The sequence below is a fragment of the Aulonocara stuartgranti genome, assembly GCF_965226115.1.
Source record: "Aulonocara stuartgranti genome assembly, chromosome: 10".
Lineage (NCBI taxonomy): Eukaryota > Metazoa > Chordata > Actinopteri > Cichliformes > Cichlidae > Aulonocara > Aulonocara stuartgranti.
This window is the reverse complement of record NC_138946.1, coordinates 9,600,666-9,625,006: the sequence shown is the minus strand read 5'-3', so window position 1 is coordinate 9,625,006 and position 24,341 is coordinate 9,600,666. Positions and strand designations below refer to the sequence as shown.

The window sequence follows — 24,341 nt, the reverse complement described above, 5'->3', positions numbered from 1 at the left end:
CAAATCAGCTCACATTGAGCCTGTGTGTGCATTGCAAACACAGGCTTCAACATTTATTTCATGTGAAGGGATGTTGCATCAGGGGTTGTGAGTTACCTCCAGAATATCTCACCGGTGGTTCTCACATTATTTGACATCTTGAGTGCAGCTTTAATGCTTTTCAAGCTGAAAGAAAAATTCTGCTGACATGTTACTGCTTTGTCTGTTACAGTAAATATTAGTTACTTTGGACCATATTGTTTGGACCAGACACAAACGCCACCAGCCATCTCAACTTCAGTGGCTGCTCCACAGTGTTGCCACAACACAAGGCTGACAGCTAAAGACAACTGTGTGCAGGCTGAGCCTCATTCGTCCTTTGAAAGGCTTTAGCCCTTCATCTTTCAGTTACAGTGCTACTTTCTTTACAGTGAAGAAGTTGTCGCTATGCAAATTTGCTTGCAAGTATTTTTTTATAGAGAACTCCCACATTCATTTACTATTATACAGATGCCCTGACGTTAAAAAAAAGAAGAAGCATTTTCTCCATTCATTATATATAACTACTTGTATATAACAACTAGTCAAATTAACTGTTGTGTATACTGAATGAGTAAATATACTTTCCACTATTCCACCATGGGGGAGGACAGCGGCTGGGGGGAGGTGAAAGCAGTGGATGATTTAAACACAACACTTTGTTTTTAGCTAAAAAGAAACACACTAACAAAAGGGATTCGTTTTTATTACTTTTTACATAACATACCCCTGTATCACAATCCCTGATTTATTATTATGATACCATAACGATATTTATGTCTAAAACACAACAACTAAAGGTAACATTTGTTTTTTTCCAAGAATAACACAATCAACATTAGTCATACGAATACACTAACAACTGTAAATGTGTAATAAGCTTTAACATTTTTCTGATGATTCAAACATATGTAGAAATATCCTCTGGCAGGTGCAATATTACTCAAGCTGCAGAGGAACTCCTTATTTAAAGAAGAAATCATAGCGCCGACTAAAGATCACAGCAAGTTTTCTTTGAAATTTATTTTGGTGGTGTTTGTCTAATCCAGTTATGTATTGACGGCCACAACATCGAAACCCTGCAGATATTATGGAAACTGAAACGTTACATAAAGCATTTAGGACTAATTCTTCTTCACCTACTGCTGTGTTTAAATACATGTGGCACTATAGTGCCAGATACACTGTAGAGCCCATATTTATGTTTTTGAGCCAATAATAACTTAAACTGATGTGTCACCATAATGATATAAATACAATTCTGCAGCAGGTGTCAGCGAGAGAGATGGTGCACAGCAGTAGGATTCAAAGATTTGTACCAAAGCAGGCACATTTACTGTGGTAAACAGACTAGTATTGATACACCACTCAACTCATTTTTATACTACAAGCCAGATTCACACTCACTTACATCCCTTTATTTGAGCCATTTTAAAATCAGAAAATCTGGGGGTCACCCTGCCCTGAATATAAAAGTAAATTTTTCTTTGGTATCATATTGGTTTAATTTTTTATTATTTTTTTAATTTCTTGCACGGCTACATGTAGTACCTTCACAGGCCACTAGGACCACACTTTGAAAATCTCTGCTTTATTCTATGTATCTTTGCCTGGTATGCTTAGAATGAGTGGATCAGTCTAAATTGTGGCACTAATATCCAGCTCAGTCACTTTCATTGTATCTGGTCTCACAGGAAGGTCTGATCAGCCCAGTGCTGAAAGCCTGTTAGGAGGGCCTACATTCATAGAACACGAGCTATATTCAGTAACTACTGTTTTGTGGAACTATTTCTCAATGCTTGCAAAATTTCTAAACAGAGTTGTAAATGTCTTCTGAATTTTAAAAACATCTGTTATGTGTAACAACAATTTTAAAAATAAAACTTGAAACAAGCAATTATCGATTGGTGGTTACGTAAAAAGCTTATCATATGAGAGTCTTTGTGGTTTTCCACTAAAAAATTTGTTCGGATCTACTGTTGTTCAGATGAAATGCACAAACACTATGAGCTGTTTGTGTCATCACTAGTCCTGCAAGTGAAAACTCTTGCCATGATCTTTAGGGGGCTCTGCAGGAAATGTTTTAATCACAAGTGAACAATCTGGGATATTTTACATCTTTACACCTCGCTTTTTGGGAGCGATTAGAAAGCAAGCTGTAAAGTGTTAGTAGTGATGTTTAGAGAAATATTTTGACAGGACTACTTGAGCACTGTTTTTTCCATCTCAACTAAGCTAAGCAATGGCTTATTCTAGCTTCATATTTAAGTACAGCTCAGAAAGAAGTATCAGTTACTTCATCTAAATCTTAATAATAAAATAATTCTCCAAAACACGTCTTTAAATACTAAACTCTTACTTTATCGGTGTATAACTTAACATTCTATTCATTCTAAAAAGGTCTTCAAAAGCATTTATAAAGAGATCCATTCAGTGTTGTTCAAGTTACTTGAAAAAAGTAATCAGTAACTAATTACCTATTTTCTGCACAATCCTGCACATAAAATAAAATAGGTTTTTGTGTTTACACTCAGTCTTTCAAATAGATGCAAGTAAAACACAGCAGAAAATAAATAAAATCAAAGACTAGTGGTCCAGTCGCTCTATTTTCACCTGTATAGCAGGAGTGGGGTAGGCGGAGATTTGCTCTGGTGCAGGTGTGCCGCAGCGGTCAGTGGAAGAATCCGCGAGTTTCTCTGTGAATTTCCCATTACATCGTAGCGTACTCGGTGCTTGCTGGGAAGTTAAGGGGTTTTTTGCTGCAAAAATTTTTATTCCCATGCAGTGAACAGCGGACGCTAATGTTTTTGTCACTTTTTAAGGAATCAAACTCAAAGTAAGGTCAGTACTTCCACGCTTTAAACGTTGCATGCTCATACTCTCTCCCGTACTCATTATATTATTCATTCTTGATCTGCACACAGCTGTTGCCAGGAACGTGGCACTTGCTTACATCATTGTCATGAGACACTCACAAAAGAATCACGGTTTTAGTAACGCAGTAACGCAGCGTTCTTACGGGAACGTAATGTTAATCTAATTACCTTTTTTGCAATAGTAATCCCTTACGTTACTCATTACTTGAAAAAATAATCAGATTACAGTTACTTGTAACGCGTTACTGCCCATCTCTGCTCCCATTATTAAAACCCAAATGAAAGAATCATACAGGGCTGTTAGCCCTTCATTCTGGTAGGGGAGACCGGGGATAGTTGTAACATTTTTGACATTTCTGTCTGTAAATTGAAGCTCTTTTAAGGTAGTGGATTCAAAATGTAATGCAAAGTATTTACATGTCTCTGCTATTAAATAGTGCAGCTATTTTCTCTGCAGCACAATTACCCATTGCATGGTATGGTCTCAAACACGAAGAGTGAAATGTTACAATTAACCCCATAGTCTGGGTTAGTTGTAACATATCCTGGGGTAAAATGTAACACAATGAAAAAAGGGTACTAACAAAACATTAACATGTAATCTTTGTTTATTCAACACATGAATGCATTTACATCCATTTATGTAGCTGTGTGTGTGTGTGTGTGTGTGTGTGTGTGTGTGTGTGTGTGTGTGTGTGTGTGTGTGTGTGTGTGACAGAATGCAGAAATCTAGCTTTTGAACATATTCCAACCCCCCAAAAAAGACAAGTTATGGAATTTTCTGCAACTGAATATTTCATTAATTTTGGTTGGTCTTCCTTGAGTTTGGCCTCATTGGCTCAGTGGGCATTATAGCCTACAACTCTTGCACCAATTTTGAACATAACAATGAAGCTGAAAAAATGTAGTTGTTCACCAGCATCGCAATTCCATTACTTTTTATCATGGCTTACCTTGGTGTGGTTTGCAAAGTGCTTCAGAAAGATGAGGAAATCTGTTTCTTGCACCCATCCTGATTTATTTCCACTACCAGTACTTCCTACTGGTCCATCTCTGACACAGTGGTCTGCATAATGTATGTGTGGGAACACAAACAGTGGAGGAATTGTGTTGCCAATGGCATTAACCGCATATACAAATGCGACCAGTGAACCTCTCTGTGCTGATGTCGTTGCCCCAACTTGTTTAATATAAGTTAAAGTAATAGTGTGGTAAGTTGCAACATCTGCATTATTGTTACAACTAACCCAGACTGTTGCTGTTACAACTGACCCAGACTCCTATAGCCACGAACTAGCTAACATTACAGCCAACGGCTAAAACATTAGCACTAAAGACCTACGCAGAATATATCCCCATAGACATACAAATAACATAATTTAAGTTTGATGAGTTTAACTGCAAAGCAGATGATGTTATTAGAAATTGAAATAAAGTAGAAAAACTTACTTTTTGGCATACAAATTACTTTTTTTCATGTTAAATTGTCTGTGTTTGACAAAATGTGCTGATTTTTCACATGTGATAGCAGAACTGAGTTGGGCATGCACAGGATGAGTCACATCATTTGAAACTTAGCCCTGATTGGAGAAATTGGAAGTGTTACAACTGACCCACGTTACAACTATCCCCGGTCTCCCCTACATTTAATTAATTTAACTTGAATATTAATACAAAAAAACATCATAATGATTAAACGAATAAACAGAATTTTACAGTGAACACATGTCAGGTTTCTAGTCTTCTTAAAAGTGTAGATAAAAAATCACTTTTATATGATTCAAAATAAACGTTTTACGTGTTTAAATCAAAGGTCATAGCTGTAAGGGACATTAACACAGTGGCTGAGCCTCAGGTCAATTAACAGTAATTAAGATCCTCTATTCCTCCCTGAATTCCCTCTCGAGTTTCAGCTTTTCTGAACTGTCGCTGTGGATGTCTGGATCACTGCTCTTTTGCACCTTGTCAAAAAAGTTGAAGTCTGCCACAAAGCGTCCACTGGGGGTGCTATACAGCACCGGTTTGAACTCATAACCCCACAGGATCTCGTCAGGGATGTAAGAGGTACGTCTCTGACACGTGGCTGCCGTCGACTCCATGGTGGCATTGAGGGTGATGAGCAACTCAAACCTACGCGTTTCGAGGTTTTCTGCCGTCAGTCCTGCCAGCGGGCTGTGCTGGTCTAGGACGTGATAGAAGGTGAGAGGGAGGATAAGGAAGGGGCACTCGCCACCGGAGTACATGTTGAAATCAACAGAGCTCTGATGGACTTGCGTCTTCTCGCCCTCCTCAGTCGCGTAGGGTTGCAGGAGCTTTCCTGTTAGCTGGCACTGGATCAGGAGGCTCTTCCTCATGTTGGCCACCCTCACCATCAGACACAGCTTTCCTTGGTGCTTGCAGATCACCGCCACCTGGCTGAACTTGATGGTCTCTGCTCGCTTCTTGGGTCTAGCTAGTTTGGCCAGAAAGGCACCGGTAACGAAGATCTCAGCCAGTCCAGTGATGACAAGCTGAGCCACCAGAGTAAAGATGGCCAGAGGGCATTCTTCAGAGATGTAACGAAAACCATAACCAATGGTGGTCTGTGACTCTAGAGAGAAGAGGAAGGCTCCAGTGAGCGTTTCCACGTTCATCAGGCATGGAGTGTGGGTAGAATTTAAATCTGGCTCAAAGTCACCATTGCCCATTCCAATGAAGTAAAAGATGACCCCAAAGATGAACCAAGTCATGACAAAGGTGGAGGCAAATAAGGTGAGTTTGTAGCGCCATTTCATGTCCACCACAGTCGTCCAAATGTCGTGCAGGTACAGCTTGACCATGCCCTCCACGTTATCGATCCTTACCATGTTGTGCCCATCCTTGGACACAATCCTTCGCTGGAAATCTTTATTCCCTTTAGCCATGATGCTCTGGGTCAATTCAAACTGAAGGTCACGTCTGAGGTTTTAGTTTGGCATTGCCAATTGAAGGTCTGGCAAAAGAGATAAAAGATATTAATTAATATCTCACTTTGAGCTGTAGCACCAGTCAAATCAGTGGAGATGGCAACCAATTCAAGGGCTTTTACTTATTTATACTATTTTCTGTAATGTGGAAAAAAACCCTGAAGGCTTGTTAAAGCAGCCAGGTTGTCTTGACCTCTTGCCCTAATCTGCCTCATGAAAGTGGCACCTAGAACAGCTTTGAGTTAACAGGTGAGTCTTACTCCTCAGTTACAAAAGCCTAAAGACCAGTTGGCAACCATCTAACATCTACCATTCACAAGGGAAAAATGTGTATTCCTTAACCAGCTAGCAAGTGGTTGCTAGAGTATTCTGGTAGTCACCATTAGTGCTCCATTCAAGCAAGCCTTTGGACCTTTCAGTGATGCTCTGGCAATCTGGTTGCTAGGCAAAAGTGTGTTCTCTGACAAGCTAGAGAGTGGTTGCTGTAAAATCCTGAAGGGATATTCAATACTCCTTTGTTTGCGAGGAGATTGCCACAGTTACCCATAATTAGCACGTAAGACACCGACTTGTCTGCAAAAAGATGTTGAGCAGTAGTAAAACTGGAAATAGAGAATGTTTTCCTTCAAAGTAAAAAGTTGTGCCTTGTGAGATGCATTGTCTGCAGCAGTGTGCACAAGGAAATTCGAACGGCGCAAAACCCAACTGAAATAATTTTTCAGTTCAGTTTTATTTAGATTTAGAGGGAGTATCATAGCGATCTGATGGTCGCTTATGTGTTAGAACTTGATAATAAGGTGTACAGAGTTGTTATCAAAGCAACTGTAAAGCTTTTGAGATTTTATGTCTATACTTTTTTATGAGCTATACTTTACCAATTGTGTTATCACTGACAGTATATAAAAGGTTGACATAGCTTCCAGGTCTGAAAAGCGAGGCCAATGTAAAGTCTGCTTGTATTGAAGTCTATGATAGAACGGTTCTATCTTCTAGTTGTTTTATGGCCTTAGCACACACTTTCTTAATGAGTTTATGGCCTCTGTCGGTACTTCTAAGTTTCGCTAAAAATAACACAGTGTTCTTTCTGTACAGGTCACCAGGTTTTGACTGGAACTGATTAAAGAACAAATATCCATTTATGATTTAAACATTTAATATTTTAAGTATCAACTAACATAAAACTCCAAAAGAAATTATCCCTTCACTGTGGTCTGTTGATATAGTTAGGGAACACATTCAGTACTATCTAGTTGTGGTACAGCCAGTAAGTGCATTTGGTAAAGTACTTGTAAGTATAATTGAGGTACTTTAATTTTAATTTCATGCTACTTAACACCCTAACTTTACTGCAGATAAAATAAAATTGATCTGCAAGCCTATGTTTGGAGTTATAGTAAAATAACACAAATATGAAATGTAAATAATTAACCGCTAAAGGTGAAGCCATTTATTTCAAGCTTTTATCCAAAAAAGTTGGATTAGAAACTTATTACATTAAAAATTTCAGATACAAGTTACGCATCTTTAAATTTCTATTTATGAACTTAAAATTTGAACTTACTCAGAAATAAGATAATTAGATATATGTAACTTTTAAGTAATTCATCACCTTTTATCTTTTTATTTTTAATTTAATAATCAAAATGACTTTTTTAACAGTAAAATAGTAACCAGATAGCTTTTTTCAGTTTCCTGAATCCCAGCTAAGCTAAGCTATGGCTATGTGTCGCATATAGATATGAAACTCACAGCTTTTTACCCAAGTCTAAGTAAATATAGCATAGATAGTTCATGTTCCAGATTGTATAAGAATCTTATGTGTTGATTTTAATATTTTTTTCTTGTTTGTTTTTTTACGTTTAGATAGAGATAGGTAACTGTTTCTCCGCTAGGCTAACTATCTATTTAGCATTCAAATAAGAAGCTGTTATCAGCCCTAATTCTAGGCAAAAAGAATCAGACACAGAATTATAGTCATTTGCTTATTCTTAAAAAATAATTTGCAGGCAAAGAACTGACTTGGATCATTGATCACATCTAGTTTTTTTTTTCATTCTGAAGAAAATGTAAAGATAACTTTTTTCATTGTGAGCCACATACAGCCCACTTTGACTGGACCAGGCGACTCTGTATCAGTGTAAAGATGTTTAACTGCACAACTAATCCCTGAGATAGTATATTAATGTAAGGAAAAGAAGTGCAATGTCAGTAGTATATCATAGTTTTTGTCCAGAATGTAATAATAACACAACGTTTTTGTTAATTCACAGTGCTGTTTTTTTTTTACTGTAGTAATTCAAGAAAGAAGAAAAAAGGAAGTGTTCTGTTATTTCATCTATTATATAATTTATTTGGTGCAATATGGATGGCCATGGGGATGATCTTTATCAGAAGCGAAAGCTGTAAAACTATAAAAATATAGTTAAAAGTCAAAAGACTACTCCCTCCTTTTAATGCCATCAAATGGGCCAGATTGGTCCTATTGTTTGAAACCCTTATCCTAAAAGATATTTTTTTTATCTATATAAGTATAAATTAGGGAAAAGAATAGCCGACTGAAGTGGAAAAAGTCACGTAACAATAGCAGACGAACCTAATCAAGTCATAAATGAAGTAGATCTATCAATGGATGTTGTATTAAGAGTCAAAGGTAAACAGATTGCGAAGACTGGTTTTAATTTAACTACTTTAAAGCTGAAAGCTAGTCTGAATAGAGGTCAGTCTCAATGGGAAAATTACATAATTAATCATTAAGGAAGTGTTAGATATTTAAAACAGTCTCATGACAAGTGTAAAAATGAAAGAGTAGCTGTGAAATACAGGAGAATATAACAAAAACACTCCAGTTCCTCAAAAATATACAGTTTTACATTAATTAATGGACTCAGTTAGTCTCATAAGGCAAAGCATGTAAAAACCCTGGTATGCTCTTTGAAAGTTAAGCATAATTTGTATTCACAGTAGAGTACAATCCAACAATGTGACAAAATAATCATTTAATGAATGGAATACACATATATTTTTTAAAACCCCACATGATGTATAATAATATGCTGCTATTACAGAGTACTGCTAGACAAGGTTGAAAGTTAACTTGGTAGTAAACCATTACAGAAGCCAGAGAGCACCTGCCATAACTTTAAATAATCATTAATTACTTCATAAATCTGTATTTTACTCACATCCTTTTGTCTTGCCTTGTTGAATAGTCCCAGATATTTGCTTTCACTTGTCTCTGACACAATCTGCAAGATGAAGCTGCCCGAGAACATGTAGTTCAGTGTCTTCTTTCGCCTATTGTGCCCACCTGTGAGATCTGAACTTTGGCACAGTGGTTTTCAGTGATAGAACAGAAATGGGAGACAAAGCTTGGCTGTTAACTGTGATCTGAATGTGGGCTGGCTTTTCCTTTCCCCCTCGTCCGCCTCCTCTACCTGTCCGCAGGTAAGGACAACATTCAAGTTTGTTTTGCTGCTTTTATGTATGTTGTTGCTTTACACACATACCCAGATTTACTGCTCGCAGAACTTCTCTGAAGGACATTTTCAGTTAAAACGAATAAAAGGTGGTCTGTCTAAATCCAGCCCTCAGGCTGTAACTGAAAATAAATAGTGCTAAGGAAATTTGACACCAAATCAGCTTGTGTTAAAACAGTGCAGAAATGTCAAAATACTGCAAACAATTAATAATAAGTGGCTGTCAAATAAGTAATACTCTCGTCAAAGCGAAAACTGTTGTACATTGTTGTCACTTTATTAACCCAATGCCGCATCCTTTGTAGTGCAACACAAAAACAAATCCAACTGTTACAAATGTTTGCACCTGTTGAGTCAGTAAACCTTTAAACATGTCAGCCTGGGATGGATCAGTGCCCCCTTGTGGACATTTTCTAACATTAAAAAATGAGTTTTAACTTTTTTCCCTTCACAAATTTATATATAAATATATAAAAACTTATATATTTTAGACTTAGACTGCAGTTCCACTGGTGGCCATTTGAGACAGAATCAAATAGTAAGTGAATTTTATAGACTGTAAAAGACCTCCAGCTTGTTACTCCTACAGTATAATACTCATAATAAAAGTACAGCAACAGTAATGTTAGTTAATGATTTGGCAGATACAATGGCTTTTTTGTGTTTTCCATAAAAGTCATTTCAGTGACTCATCGTCAGGTGTCTGCTGCACATTTTAATAACAGTACATTCAAAGCAGCAGAGCTAATGTCTGCACTACAGCACTGACTTTTAATTTATAATCAAGCATGAAAGACATTTTAGAAAACACACTTTTAAAAAGTGCAATGCTGATGCCTCGGAGTCAGTTATGTTGGTTTGTCCAGTTTACTGCAGAACACCTCACACTGTCAGTGGTTATGGAAAGTAAATGTTGGATGTCTCAGCATCTAGCTGCAATTCCTGATCAAATGTCTGACATAAATACAACTGATATACAACTTAAAGTTCTGAAAAAAAAAAGACTCAAAATTGAAACCATAATCTGAAATGTCAACATATGGATGCAAAAATCGTTTTCATACAATTTATAAAAAATCTGTATAAAAATGTTTTTGACCCTCAAAAAATTTAAATCCTTCTAAAGGTAAACATACTGCGATAGCTTCAATTAGTATGCCATAGTGGCATTTTATTCATTGTAGCACATCCTCATGGTCAGTTATTTATCTATTTATTTTATATTTCTCAATAAATGGGAGCCAGACTTCATGCCATAGACTGTGTACAAAAGATGGCATCTGTCACGTCACGCACTGATAAAGCACAGTAAAGCATTCAAGCTGAGCGTTTTTGTAGTAAATTATGACGTTTTCATAATAATTTACTAAAAAACCATCATACTGTACTCAATAAGGACCTGAAACTAATGATTAAGATCATAAACTCATCGCATTTGAGTTTAATGAGGTCACAGAGTAAGAGAGTCAAAGGAACCTATAGACTTGGATACAACTTGATGCCCTTTTGTCAGCAGAGGAGTTGCCCCCTGCTGGCCATCAGAAAGAATGCAGTTTCAAGGCACTGCCACGTACACTTCTATCTTTTATATACAGTCTATGTGCTCCACGTACCAAGTCTTGTTTTGATGGATCAAAATGCTTTGGAAATATTCTTCACTTCCACTAAATTCGACCAGCTGTGATGGACCAACTGTTCTCATACTCATATGGAAAAAGGAGAAGACATCAGAAAAACTGTGGATGCTTCTTTAAGTTTTAGGATTGAGGGACCACATCACTAGTCTGGTTAACTGAGCTAAAGGAAACCAGACTTCTGCTGTTTAGGCATGACATGAATCAAAAGCAAAATACTCACAGGCCTGACTCTGCATCAAAAGAAAAGTTCAGGTGACTGACTTTGTTATGACCTAATAGCCAATCAAAATTCAAGCAGGTGAAGTGTGAGTTAAAAAGTGAGACAGCAGAAGGACAGAGAAAGTCCTGAAAGGTTGTTAGGTGTCGGTTAAAGAGAGAAAAAGTAAAATTGTGTTTAGTTTCAATTGATGTGTTATCAGTGAGATGAGTTTAAAAGGTACTGTTAAAAGTAGCAAAAAAATTTAAGAGTCACTTGAAATGTAAAAATCTGTTAATGTGTCAGTGAATGTAAAATTTAACTGAACTGAAGTGGTCAGATTTGAGTGTTCCCTTGAGTCTTTATGACCTTGAATCAGCGTCTTTGGCTTTATTATTAACCTCCCTGTTAGTGTGCACATTCCTGAAGGTTATGTGTGTGAGCTAGATCGCCCATTAACTTCCTGGTTCTCTGTTATCCAAGAGAAAATCTGAGAATCAAAGTGTGTTCAAATGCAGATGAGATTCCCACACACAAAGAAAACTACTGTTTTTAACCTGTCATCTGCATGCACCTGCATTCTTTCTGTGAAGTTTAAATACAGAAATATTGTCAGAAACACATGTAAAACTGTCTTTAAGAAACTTTTTTTACTGCTACTTCTGTGTCCACCAGACTACAGCATGATGCCCTAAAGGGCCATGAGATCATTTTCAGAGGTTGTGTGATGATTACTGGGAAAAGAAAATTCTAAGTACTAATTAACAAACCTGTCTTCGTACTTTTGTCCGAGTGTCTGGGAGTGATTTAAATTAAACCACTTGAAACATTTAAAAGGCATTCTGACAACTACCAACTCACAAACATATAAAATGTGTTGAAGGACACAAACTACGCACTGATTTTTGTGAAGCCGAGTGGTCTGATTATACTAGTGTGCTGTCTCTGTTTTATAAGCACATCGTGTTTTCTTTTTGTAAAGTTTGAACTGTGTGGAAAAAAACATAGTTAAAAGTATAAAGAAACGTATATTGAAGAAAATTATGGATTTGACGTCCTAAATTCTTCTGTAAGATGAAGCACATAAATTGTCCAAGTCGCTTTTTTTTAATGTGTGGGAACCTACAGTTAAGTGAAAATATGTCCCAAAGAATCCAGCTCCACCTAGTGGACGTAAAGTGTACTGCTATTCATGAAACCAAACACAACCTACCTGGAAAATTAAGCTTCTCTTCTAAAGATGTTAGTCTTAGTGGTATTCCTGACATGATCTATCATATCAGTAGTGTGCAAAAGTCTAATTTCTTTATATTTTGCTTCCGTGGAGACAGCCTTTCTCATCAATTTAATACTCTTTACCCCTTGAAAGTCAGCTAGGAGTCATCTTTGAAGCTCCTTTCTGAGCTTTCTGTCAGGTTTCTGTTATATTTCAGACCTGCTTATAAAACAAAATGAAGTATCAGAAGTTAGTGAGGGTGGTCTCTGCCTATGCAGCTAACATTGTAAAAACCCAGAAACTATTCTAATATTGTGATCTAATGCACTTCCCTTTGACATAATACTGAGGTTGTCAAGTGTCATTTTTATGAGGGAAAGCGTTAAAATGTTCCATATCTCGGCATGGTGTGCACTGTATCCTTAAAGAATTTGAAGAAATGGGAAAAGTGGAGGACCAAAAAAAGAAGTGGCAAGCTTAAAATGAACAGTGTCTGAAAGTCGTGTTCTTTTGAAACAGGAAAAAGAATCCAACAAAGACCTCACACAGGACCTGAGAGATGCATCTGGCCCTTTAGCTGATCCATCAACTGTTCACTGAAGCCTCATCAGAAATGGTCTCAGTGGAAGGGTGGCTGTCAAGAAGCCATTCTTAAGAAAGGGAAACAGGGAAAGTCTGAGGTATGCGAATTTACACAAGAGCTGGACTGAAAATCAGCAGCAACAGCTCTGATGGAGTGATGAATCCGTTCATCCATTTATTCTCTTCTGCTTATCCTTTTCAGGGTCGCCAGGGGGGCTGGAGAAGCCAACAAAAGGCAGCCAAAATTCAAAGAAGAGCTTTGAATGTCCTTCAAGAAGCCTGGAGAACTATTCCTGAAGACTGCTTAAAGGAATTACAGGAAAGCTTCCCTAAGAAAGTTCAGGCTGTGTTGAAGAATAAATGTGGTCATTACAAACACTGACGTTCAATCTTAGAATTTAGACAGATTCTGTTTTACCTTATTTAATTCCTTTAGAATGTTTTCACCTATTTTCCTGGTGAATTGTAAAGAAGTTACAGGTGACTCAAGAAGTTCTGTTTTGACATCAAAGAGGAAATTAATACTTCTCAAAGTGTAACTGAGGATTTTTTTTTTGCACTTGCTTTCTTGACATCTACAACACTGAGGAAAAAAAATCACCTCCAATAACATGAAACAGAATGTCCGAGTCGCTTTTATTTACACAGAAAAAACAAAAAACGTCTTTCGGTTTAGTTCGAGTGTATTAAATCTTTGTTTGTGAGCAATAGTGTGTGTTGTGATATCTTTACAAACTGAAACAAAAGAAACACAAGTTCAGACGTACACAGTCGACTCTAGTCTCTGCTCTAATGAGAGCTTCACTGTTTGACCAGTGACAGGAAAATTTACATCATTATTAAAGCCTGCCAGCGTGAATGTGCAGGGATGCTGGTACTGGAAATTTAGCTTAGCTTAGCTGCAAACAGCTACCACAGGATCCACGCCCCCTCATGTTAACTTTGAAGGAAGTTTTTCCTGGTGCTATTATTGTGCTCAAGCTTGAAATGTGAAGATTAATGTCACTGCAACATTGATCTGTCTTCTGGGGAGCAAAAAAAAAAGTGAAAATAAGTTATTTTAAATCACATTTTGCAATTTTTATTTACTGATAAAAATATAAAATAATCCAAGTCTTAATTTAAAGGCTTTTTTTCTGTGCTTAAATGTGCCTCACAGTCTGAGAACCAGTGGTCCAAATCTGTAGGTGTACAAAGCTGTTGTCACATATTCACTTGAGACAGATCAAATTATTTTTCACACTTGGGAAATAGCCCACTTCAACACAAACTTTCTCTGTGGTTTTGGTGAGGAAACATTCGACCACACCAGCATTTGCGTCTGCACTGGGAGAGGTAAATGCAACACAGTATTGCATGAATGGATTTGACACTAAACATGGTTTAGAGAGCAGCTAATACGGTCTCACATACACAAGAGCATGTGTGCAAATGCTTATCTGTGGAGACCATGCACGCCCGCATGTCATTTCATTGAAATCCAGAGTAAAAGATGTCAACAAAAAAGGAAATATTTGCAGTGTCTGCAAATATACAGAATGTACAGAAACAACACTGGGAGGGTCTGCGAAGGTGGAGTCTTGAATAAAACCTTAAGGGTTATTGTTGTGGAGAGGTGGCGGTGGTGGCTTTCAGGATGCCTCGCAGCACCTTGTAGTTGTTGAGGGGCTGGTTCTCTTTGGGGGGGTAACAGGGACCACGTTCTGTGGCGTAGGAATAAGGAAACCGCAGCACCCAAAGGCCATCAGATGGCAACGATATTTCAGTCTGCTCTGGGTGGAAGATCGGACAGGGAGGAGGGCCTGGCTGTACCTGAAATCACAGCAGAGGACAAAAGACGATGTTATTCAGTGCTGAACCCTAATAATTTAGCCACACAACTGAAAATCTAGGCTTCAAGATTGTCACTTTGACAGGTTACAGGTGGATACTGGGGTAGTGGAGAGGTTCAAACAGGAGGCAGCAATGGAGAGATGGGAAATTTTGCTGCTTTTTTGGTCAAGAATGAGGCATGTAGTGACCAAAAGAGTAAAGTTGTTTATTCACTTGAGTGTCTGGGCTTGGAGTAGAGCTGTGTCAAAAGAAACCAGCTGAGGTGGTTTAGGCATCTGCTTAGGATGCCTCCTAACTGGGAGGAAACCCTGATGCAGACCCAGAACTTACTAAGATCTTGGCTGGGAAAGCCTAGGATCACCCAGAAGAAAGTGGAAAGTACAGCTGAGGATGCCTGGAATGACCTGCAGCCTGACCTCAGATAAGAGCAGGATGGATGGATGAGGCAATTTAGTGTATGATGCAGAGCAGCTTGAGTTGCCTTTATTAATCATTTGGCAGATTTCACTCCTCTTTGTTATATATATGCACCATATATGTGTTAAAGGGCAACAGAATCTGCAACTACAGCCAAGTCTGAAGGTTTGTCTTTGTTAAAACTGTGACATGCTCATTTTAGTTTTCATACCTGCCTAAATAGTGACATGCTGCAGATATCTTAACCTTTTCTTTGCACATTTTGTGATACATTCCTGTTGTTGAACAATGAACTGAACAGTGCAATAGGTTCTTGCTTGGTTTGGGTCTTTAAGGGAAACCCCAGTCACCCTTCAAAGGAAACTCATTTCCACGCCTTGTATCTGCGACCTCATTTTTTCTGTCTCTACCCAGCGCTCGCAACTATAGGTTACACTCAGCTCTCTCTAGACTACAACGGACCGGCAGAGCTCCAATCCGTCTGTCAATCTAATGCTTCACTCATTTGGGAATAAGACCCTGAGACACCTAAACTCCTCCACTTTTCGTGGCAATTTGTCCCCGACTTAGATTGCACACTCCAACCTTTTCCAGGCGGGGAAAAAAAAGATTAAAAGTTTAGCTTTGAACTGTAACTTTAGCTTTTACAGAGTCCCAGACATAGTGATCATGGACATATTGCTGAAAGAATTAGCTGACTCACTGAAAACAGACAGAAAATGAATCCCCCTTTTTAAAAGAGTTTTTGTTTACGTCGCTGAAAAACATCTGAGAAAATAAACAGTAGATAAGAGTCCATTAAATCATCATCAGGTGCACCCCTGTTTGGAGATGACTTGGAGTCTCCTCCTGCTGCTTACCTGTGGGTTGAGGGTCACCTCCAGCGGGGCGTCAGGCACTACAACAAAAAGGCGAGTCAACTGGGCGAAGTGGGGCTTCAGGCCACGGCCCTGGGAGGGAGAAGGGATGTGCAGCGGCATGTCGGTGTTTAGCACCCTGGTGGCAGGATCTTTAGCACCCCCCGGCCCCAGCACCTTCACTACTTTATCAGGCCCGCAGCTGATGAAGCGTCTCCCCCTGCCGTCTTCATACTCGAACCCCACGAAGATGCGAGCCATGTCTTCCCTCCTGCGACTCCTACCGAGCCCACCGGTGCTGCCTCGCTTTCCCACAAGGGTCTTGTTGGGCACTGGCCACGAGGACGTGCCTCCGTCCAAAGGCTCCGTTAGTCCTGTATCTTCCTCCGATCGGGAGCGAATCACCAAGTCCCACGGCAAGAGGAATGAGGAGCCAGGGAGGAAACCTGGCTGCTCCAGGCCCGTGTGGCAGTTATACGACTTTGCTGGGCCAAGTTTCACCAGTGACCAGCTGGAGAATTTAGGGAGGAGACCTTTAGGGCAGCCAGAGTGCATCATTCCAGGAAGGTACTCCACAGTGGAAGGCTGCCGGTCAACAAGGCTCGGCCTCTTTTGCTGGACTTGTGTTTCGGCTCCGTCTCCGTCCCCGTAGGGCCCCAGGCTGTCTGTAGACTGGCCTAGACTAAGAGCGAGGCTAAGGCTGGTGTCTCCAGGCGTGTGGCTCTGGGCAGTGCTGGGCTCCTTCAACCTCTCTGCATCACCCGATCCTGAAGCCTCACAGGGGTTTCTCTGAGCCTGGTTTGCCGGGGCCGGGTCAGGAGTGCTGGGCTGGAACACTGGAAACTCAATCCTCTCCAGCTTCCCACAGCATTTCTCCTCCAGCATCTACTCAGGAAAAAGACAGTTAACAAGCAAATACTTGTGAGTGATTAGATGTTGTGTTTTAGATATACAATTTAAAAACACAGTGTTTTTATAATGACACGAGAAAACTGAACAATGTGGAGGGATAATCTCGTAGCGAAGAACCATAAATCTGCAACCGGATGACATTTCTGTTTTTGCTTCACTCTCGTGGCTCTTAGAGGCATTTTTGACAATTTTCAATAAGAAAATCTCTAAAAGCGCACAGCGTACTACCTGAGCTGATAAAGGAGCTGTTATCAGCTACAGAGTGAGACATTTCCCTCAAAATTTTGTGTCTGACTGAGTCTTTCACAGCTGTATGTAGAAATACTGACAGAGCAGAGAGCCTGTGCCCCTCTGTGGTCCTCAGCAGGACCCATGTGGAGTAAATCCTGACCTGGTAGAAGTCGTAATTTGCTGCCTGGATGTCAAAAGGATCCTCACGGGGAGCTTGCTTCCGTCCACAGTTACAGGAGCTGGTGGAGCGCCCTCTACTGTTGTGATTCATGATTGGTGGGTTGTGATCCATGTCAGGCTTCTCTCCTGTGGAATTAAGTGTCAGATTTCACACTTTTGGCTTTTATTTTATTTCAGTGTTAGAGCTACGACAATTATGTGAAATAGTCAATGAAAAAAATTGCATTAAAGGGGCCCTCCTCAAACTTGTGCAGAGGAAGATGATGCGCTCACCTGGCTGAGGCAGCAGGTGGAACTTGTGAACACAGTGCTGGTCAGTCAGACTTCGCTCCTCACACAGCTGGTGTCCGTTGCTCCAAAAGTTGTAGCAGTCCTCGTGAAGCTGTAAAGCGTAGCGTTGGAAAGCCACTCCTCGAGCGTGCTGGCTGTACACCCGCAGAGCGTGAGCCAACTGGTTTTTATGGACCGTGGTGGTGTAGTTATGGGGGAGGTTGGACTGGTAGGCGCTGTGAGCCAGAGGCAGCGCTTTTTGGCACCTGTTCTCAGAGAACTTTGTGTCAGCGTCAAGAAAACCCTCCAAAACCTTCACCTGGCTTTGCACTTTTGTGGCTAGCTCAGCCATTTCTTCATCTGTGTTTTTGATGAGGACTTGGTGGAGTCTGGAGGCGACCTGGACCCATTTGGTGTAGGTCGGCAGCTCAAAGTGCGAAGGCTGCGGGTTGCGGCCGACGCTGTCATCAAAACCTTTTTTGGTGAGCACCAGGTCGACATGCTGCCAGAGGAATTCCTTTAAGCTGCAGTCCACCAGCTGACTGCCTATCGATATGCTGCCTGAGTCTCTGCTGCTGCTGGGGTGCCGAGCTGAATGCCGCATCTGCTGATAGCGCCTCGGCCCCGACACGGGCACGGAGGAGTCCTGCTCAGACAACATGCAGTTGGACCGCAGCTGACCGAGTAATGCACCTAAGGGGTCCTCATCTAGTGCTGGGATCACGTACACAAATGCTTGGTTGGCGGGCACCGTGAACAAGCAGTTGCTACTCTGGTTGGTGAGAACTCGGCTTTTACGGAAGATGCGATAAATCTGGTCTTCCAAGGCGTGTTGAAGCCTCCGCCTGGGGGAGTGCTTCTTTGGTTTGTCAGGATTTGACTCTAAGCCGTTTGCAGAAACCTTTAGAATAACAAACAAAGACAACATCATTTGTATTCATATGGCTACCCTGAGTTCTTATATGGCGTGACCATTTATTAAAGAAAGATTTGACAGTTTCTGAAATATTTTTGCAAAATTTCCTATGGACTGAACTGTCATTATTTTACTTAAAGTCCAGATTCTGTGTTAAAAGAAAAAATAAAACAGTTCCATCAAAACATATTGACCTGATTTTCTGTTTTTTGCATGTTTGTCACACTGAAATGTTTCAGATCAAACAAATGGTTTTATAATTGGTCATTAGATAACTCAAGTAAAGACAAAATGCAGTTCTTAAATCATGATTTCAGTTATTAAGGGAAAAGTAATTGTCCCTTGTTGACTCATTAATTAACTGCAATTAGCCACATTTTCAGCCACACTCAGGCTGAATTACTGCCAGACCAGAACCTGTCTGACAAAAAAAATAAGCAGGCTAAAAGATCTCAAAAAGCAACATGTTATGCCAAAATCTAAAGAAACAGCTGAGAAACAAAGTCATTGACGGCTATCTGTCTGAAAAGAGTTAAGGCTTTGGGAGTCCTGGGTGGACTTCCCAGGCGTGTTGAATCTACCAAAATGAATCCAAGAACACGTCAATGAATCTTCCAGCAGGTCCCAAAAGAACCCAGAACAACAACTAAAGAACTGCAGGCCTCACTTACCTCATTTAAGGTCAGAGTTAATGATTCAACAGTAGGAAAGAGACTGGGCAAAAATAGCATTCATGGAGGGCTTCAAAGGAGAAAAACACTGCTGAACAATGAAAACAATTAAAGACTCATTGCCAGTTATCATAAATGCTTGATTGCCGTTCTTGCTGCAAAGGTTTGCACATTAGTTATTAGGTTTAGGGAGCAATTCCTTTATCACACAAGGCCTATGTAGGTTTGGATAACTTTTTCCCCCCTTATAAATGAAATCATAACTTTAAAACGGCATTTTGTGTCAACTCGGGTTATCTTTATCTAATGTTCATTTTTTTAAATGATCTGAAGCATGTAAGTGTGACAAATATGCCAAAACCACCCCCAAAGAAATCAGGAAAGGGGAAACGATTTTTTCAAAGCACTGTAACTATACTAAAACATATATCAATATTTCAGTTTTAATATAAAGTGCATATATGAATGAGAGCGAATAAGGACTTGTTAGAGAGCAGACCTTCAGAGTGACGTTCATCTGGAAGACGAAGAGGAGCCGTGGAGGGCAGGGCCGGCAGTTCAGCTTCCACTCTTTAGATACCGGGGAGTCTTTGATGGCAGCCCGGATCAGAGGCAGAACCTTCTGCCGCAGAGCGTCCAGAGCTCGGAAGAGCCGGTCGTAGGTCACGTCGAAGGTCTGGTTGGGGTGGACGAGCAACAGGACGTGACACACGGAGAACATGTAGAGCAGGTGGAGGCAGTGCTGCCGCTCCAGGCCCTTCCAGAAGTCGTGGGCGTCCGAGTGTCCGTTCCCGGTGTCCAGAGACAGGCAGGCTCGCAGTAGCTGTCGGCTGTCGCAGACGGAGGAGAGCAGAAGGTACAGCACCCGGTTCTCCTGGTCGTAAAAAGCCTGGATGTGGCTGCTGGGCGTGCCGCCGTCCTCCGGTCCGCCGAACATCAAGAAAAGGTGTTTGTCCGCCAGTGTGTTGATCAGAGATTCCTTCAGCGCGCCGGGCTGCATGTTGCTTTTACCGAAAATACCGACCACACACAGCCCCTCTTCCCGGTAAGCAGCGTCCTCTAAGAGCTCCGCTTGTAGTAGATCCCCCACACTGACGGGACGAGCCATGTTTGCTTCCTTCATGTTGAAAACCAGGGGAATGAAAACAACCCCGGACTCTTTTCCCCTATCATTTCCGGTTCCTTGTACTAAAATGTCCGAGTCAGTGCAGCATTAGCTTCAACGTTCCTCTTCCCAATTTAAACCACAGTTTGTGTCACAGAGTTATTAAATTGTGGGTTTATTTTATTTTATTTTATTTTATTTTATTTTATTTTATTTTATTTTATTTTATTTTATTTTATTTTATTTTATTTGTTCGGTTTCAGCTATTGTCCTAGGATGGGAGCATACCAGGAGGAAGACGATCCACTAAAAAGGAGCTGCTAAAGAAAGAAGAAGACAGTAGTTTTTTTTTTTAACTTTATTTAACAAACAATGAGTATACATAATACGAACAGATGAAGTATACAAAACAACAGAACATGAACACCAAAAGGCAGGGGTAAAAGAAAAAAATAACAATTATAAGAATACACGCAACAATTCACATACATATATTGTTTTGAGAGCCTTTTTGTTGGTGGGGTCTGATATTGATTGTATGTACATTTCCACATCCTTAAAAAATGACAGAAATATGGTGTTTTGTTAGTAAACTTACATTTATGGATAAAAAATTTAGCTAAAAGTATTAACAAATTTATCATAAAAACACATTTATCATACTTCTTGGGGAACTTAAAGAAACAGAATAAAACATTTTCCCATCGTAAAGAAAACTTCGTTAAAATATGGACAATAACAAACCTGCTAAATTCCTTCCTGAATCTCTGTGTAAGAGAACAGTACCAAAAAAGATGTGTCACAGTTTCTGGATGATCCCCACAGAAAGTACAATTATGTCCCTTTTAAATTTTACCATGTAGTGACTGGCTGGATAACATTTATGTAGAATTTTAAATGAGACTTCTTTCACCTTATTTACAATCAAATATTTATGGGGGACCATCCAGACTGTCTTCCACTTGATATCTGGAACATATCGGTTCCAATAAGATATTATATATGGGAGAGAGACGATATCTTCTTGGAATAAACTACGTATTCTCTTATTGCTGTTACCAAGTTCCTGTGAAAAGCAGATTTTTCCTATTGGTGACTCAGCTGGATCAGGGAGAGTGACTGAGGTAGATATTGAGCTGTCAGTGTTTTTATATAACATTAAAGTCCCTGACGGTATGGCACCAAGCACCATTGAGAATTCCTGAACACTGATTGGAAAATTATATAGTGCAATAAAGTCGTTGTAAGTAAGTAGTTGTCCCTCTTTGTTAACCAGCTGAGCCACCAATAGGATCCCATTTTGGACCAGGAAAAGTGATTTATTTTTATATAAAATATCTCTGTTGTTCCAGATAAGGTATTTGTGAGGTGAGAAGTTGTGTTTATAAATGAGGGTCCACGCTAAGAGGACTTGCTTATGGAAGGATGAAAGCTTTACAGGGAGTTTCTCAACATTGTAATTACAATTTAAAATAAAATTAAAGCCACCAAAACGAGAGAAAATATGATATGGTATAAAGTTCCAGATAGAGGTAGGGTTTTTAAGAAAATGTTTAGCCCAATTAATTTTGAAAGTGTTATTTAAAGTAGAAAAGTCTAAGATGTTAAGCCCACCTGATTCGTACTTATTCGTCACAACAGTTTTTCAGTAGTTTAGGTTTTCTTTATCATCGTACGGATGCTCTTTGTAGGATCCTAAGACTTAAGAAGTTAAATAGAAAATAGACATCCCAGTCTTATTAAACATTCACCGCAAACTCTCCTAGTGCTGTTAGTGACCAAAGACTAAATTAAAAAAAAATTTTTTTTAATTTAATTTGAGTTATTTTGATAATAACAAGATGTGCTTTCAGTTGTTTTTGTTTCCTTTTTTCTAATTTCTTTTTCAAATTAATTACTATTTTCCATTAACTAAACAGTTTTCTTTGCGTGTGTTTTTTATTTTCATACGTGGTTTTAGTGTTATTTTTTTAGTTTTAGTTAATTAGAATAACCTTAATTGACATAAATATTAATTCAGATGTAAAAATAAATAAATAAAAAAAATAAAAGTAAAGCAAAACCATACTGTCAAAATATAAACCGTAAGAATGATGTGAGACTGAAATTTTAATTTGTAAAAAAAAAATAATACAAATTTAAAAAATTAAACTGCCCATTTTAAGTAGTTAACATAAACAATCATTAAAGTTTTGTTCTAAGTTTTTTCTTTAGTAAGTCTCATGTTTTAGCTCTGCTTTTGTTTTGCATTTAACTGTTAATATCTTTAAGCGACAGCAGCTGTCACATAAATGCAATGAGGTTTTTTCTTGTACTGAAATTTTGTTTACTTTGGAAAAATGTGTTTTTAGTGTTATCAATGAAAAAAAAAAGTGTTATCAATGATGAGTGGATTGACCTAAAATACACTTTCAGATGAAATAACATATTCATTAATGTTCTGTTTTTTATTCTACTCGAATTGATCAATTTTATATATATAGACAAATAGACAGCTGTGTAATTATCTGGATATACACTCATGGCCACTTTATTAAGCACACTCTGCAAGTATTGATTTGAACGCCCCTTTCGCCTTCAGAACTGCCTTAATTCTTAATGAATATGAATGAAGCTAATGTAGGCTGCAAAATGCAAAATATACTGTGTAGAGATGTGTGTGCTTGTGTTCTGTGTATGGCTGGGTGTGCTGTGACATTGAGGTTATACCTGCAACTTGTGATCATGTACATCACTTCTGACCGTTATAACATTTCTCCTAAGCTCTGTAAGCTGCTATTCTCTCCATGGAAATGTACTCTGTAAGTAAATTAATCCAAAATTATCGCTAAGAGGGAAATCATCTGGGAATTCCGGACTTTAGCCAGATGTGTGTTCATGGGGAAAGGAAATAAAGTAAGTAGACAAGTATTAGTTATTTAAGACTTTGAAACAGTTTGTTCAAATCCAGATAAAAAAACTAAGTCATAACTCCTGTTTGAGGTATCAGTGTTTAGTAAAATACATGCTCTTATCAGTCCTGCTATTTTCTTTATCAAGTGGATATATACAGTATATCGTTTCAGTCTCTAGGGCTAACACAGAAAGACAGACAACCAGTCACACTCACATTCACACCTATTAGAACCACCAGTTAACCTAACCTCACTAACTGCATGTCTTTGGACTGTGGGAGAAAGGCGGAGTACCCGGAGAGAACCCACACACACAGAAACTCCACACAGACAGGCCACGGCCAGATGGTGGATCCAAACCCCAGGACATTCTTGCTGTGTGCGGAGTGCAGAGTGCTAATGACGACGCCATCGTGCTCTCCTCAAAATATATTAATAATTCTGTAAATTGAAACATAGTCATAGTACTGTTCCCAAAAATACTGCAAGAATACTACAACCTAAGAAAAAGTTATATTTAAAAAAAAGCACTAAAACTAACTCACAAAATGAAAACACATAAAAACTACTACATTTAAATAGTATAATAAAGTTCTCTGTATAAGCTGTAATAAAGTGTATAAGCTTTAATAAAGTGCTCTGTGTGTGTGTATATATATATATGTTGTGAATCCATTCTGACTGTGATATGTTAGTACTGTTGTACTCGAGTTAAATATCTGAATTCCTTCCTCCACTCGTGTTTACTTTAAACACCTATCACCTTCATCGTGATGGCATGTCTTCAGAAAGGTCTCGGGACGTCAGGAGGCAACGTTGCGTGCGCGCTCGCGACCCCGCTTTGGCGTCGTCTCTCTGACGTCACCGCCCTCTGATCATCCGAAATCCCTGATAACACGGCGCGCGCTCCCGCTCTGCTCTGAATGGGGGCTCAGTCCAGCTTGTGACAGCTCGTCCTGTAGTGTAACCGTAGAGGCCACGGTCCGCTCATCCAGTCGGGTCCGCTGCTTTCAGACGCGCCGGTAGTCCACGGCCCTGCTCCTCCGGTAGTACACATTTATTCAGGTAGTATGGTACTGCACTGTCAGTCCAACTAGTTCGGTTAGTGT

The 24,341-nt window shown here is 39.4% G+C and overlaps 3 protein-coding genes across 5 annotated transcripts in view; 1 reads left to right on the top strand and 2 right to left on the bottom strand.

Moving 5' to 3' along the window:
* Positions 1-3,215: 3,215 nt before the first annotated feature.
* kcnj15 (potassium inwardly rectifying channel subfamily J member 15) lies at positions 3,216-9,299 on the bottom strand. Its single transcript, XM_082549304.1, has 2 exons — positions 9,022-9,299; positions 3,216-5,865 (listed from the first exon to the last, which is right to left on the bottom strand). Exon 2 carries the CDS (start codon positions 5,795-5,797, stop codon positions 4,775-4,777), a length of 1,023 nt encoding a protein of 340 aa, XP_082405430.1. The 5' UTR covers positions 5,798-5,865; positions 9,022-9,299; the 3' UTR covers positions 3,216-4,774.
* Positions 9,300-13,553: 4,254 nt separating this feature from the next.
* On the bottom strand, positions 13,554-20,405 carry smg8 (SMG8 nonsense mediated mRNA decay factor). The gene is given in 6 exon segments (XM_082549303.1): positions 13,554-14,572; positions 14,574-14,758; positions 16,057-16,938; positions 17,357-17,502; positions 17,650-18,547; positions 19,733-20,405. Coding segments are annotated over 6 exon segments (2,769 nt in total). The 5' UTR covers positions 20,357-20,405; the 3' UTR covers positions 13,554-14,538.
* A 3,605-nt stretch (positions 20,406-24,010) lies between these two features.
* The window catches only part of ppm1e (protein phosphatase, Mg2+/Mn2+ dependent, 1E), a 61,324-nt gene continuing 60,993 nt past the window's right edge, over positions 24,011-24,341 (top strand). For 2 of the 3 annotated variants that reach the window (XM_082549545.1, XM_082549546.1), the window contains exon 1: positions 24,011-24,278. The gene's annotated coding sequence lies outside the window, so the exon portion shown is untranslated. Of the gene's footprint in view, positions 24,298-24,341 lie in introns of all 3 variants that reach the window. The other variant, XM_082549544.1, reaches the window with a different exon arrangement.

Bases quoted from the DNA above. Each gene is read 5' to 3' on its own strand.
- kcnj15 (XM_082549304.1), bottom strand. From the start codon at position 5,797: ATGGCTAAAGGGAATAAAGATTTCCAGCGAAGGATTGTGTCCAAGGAT.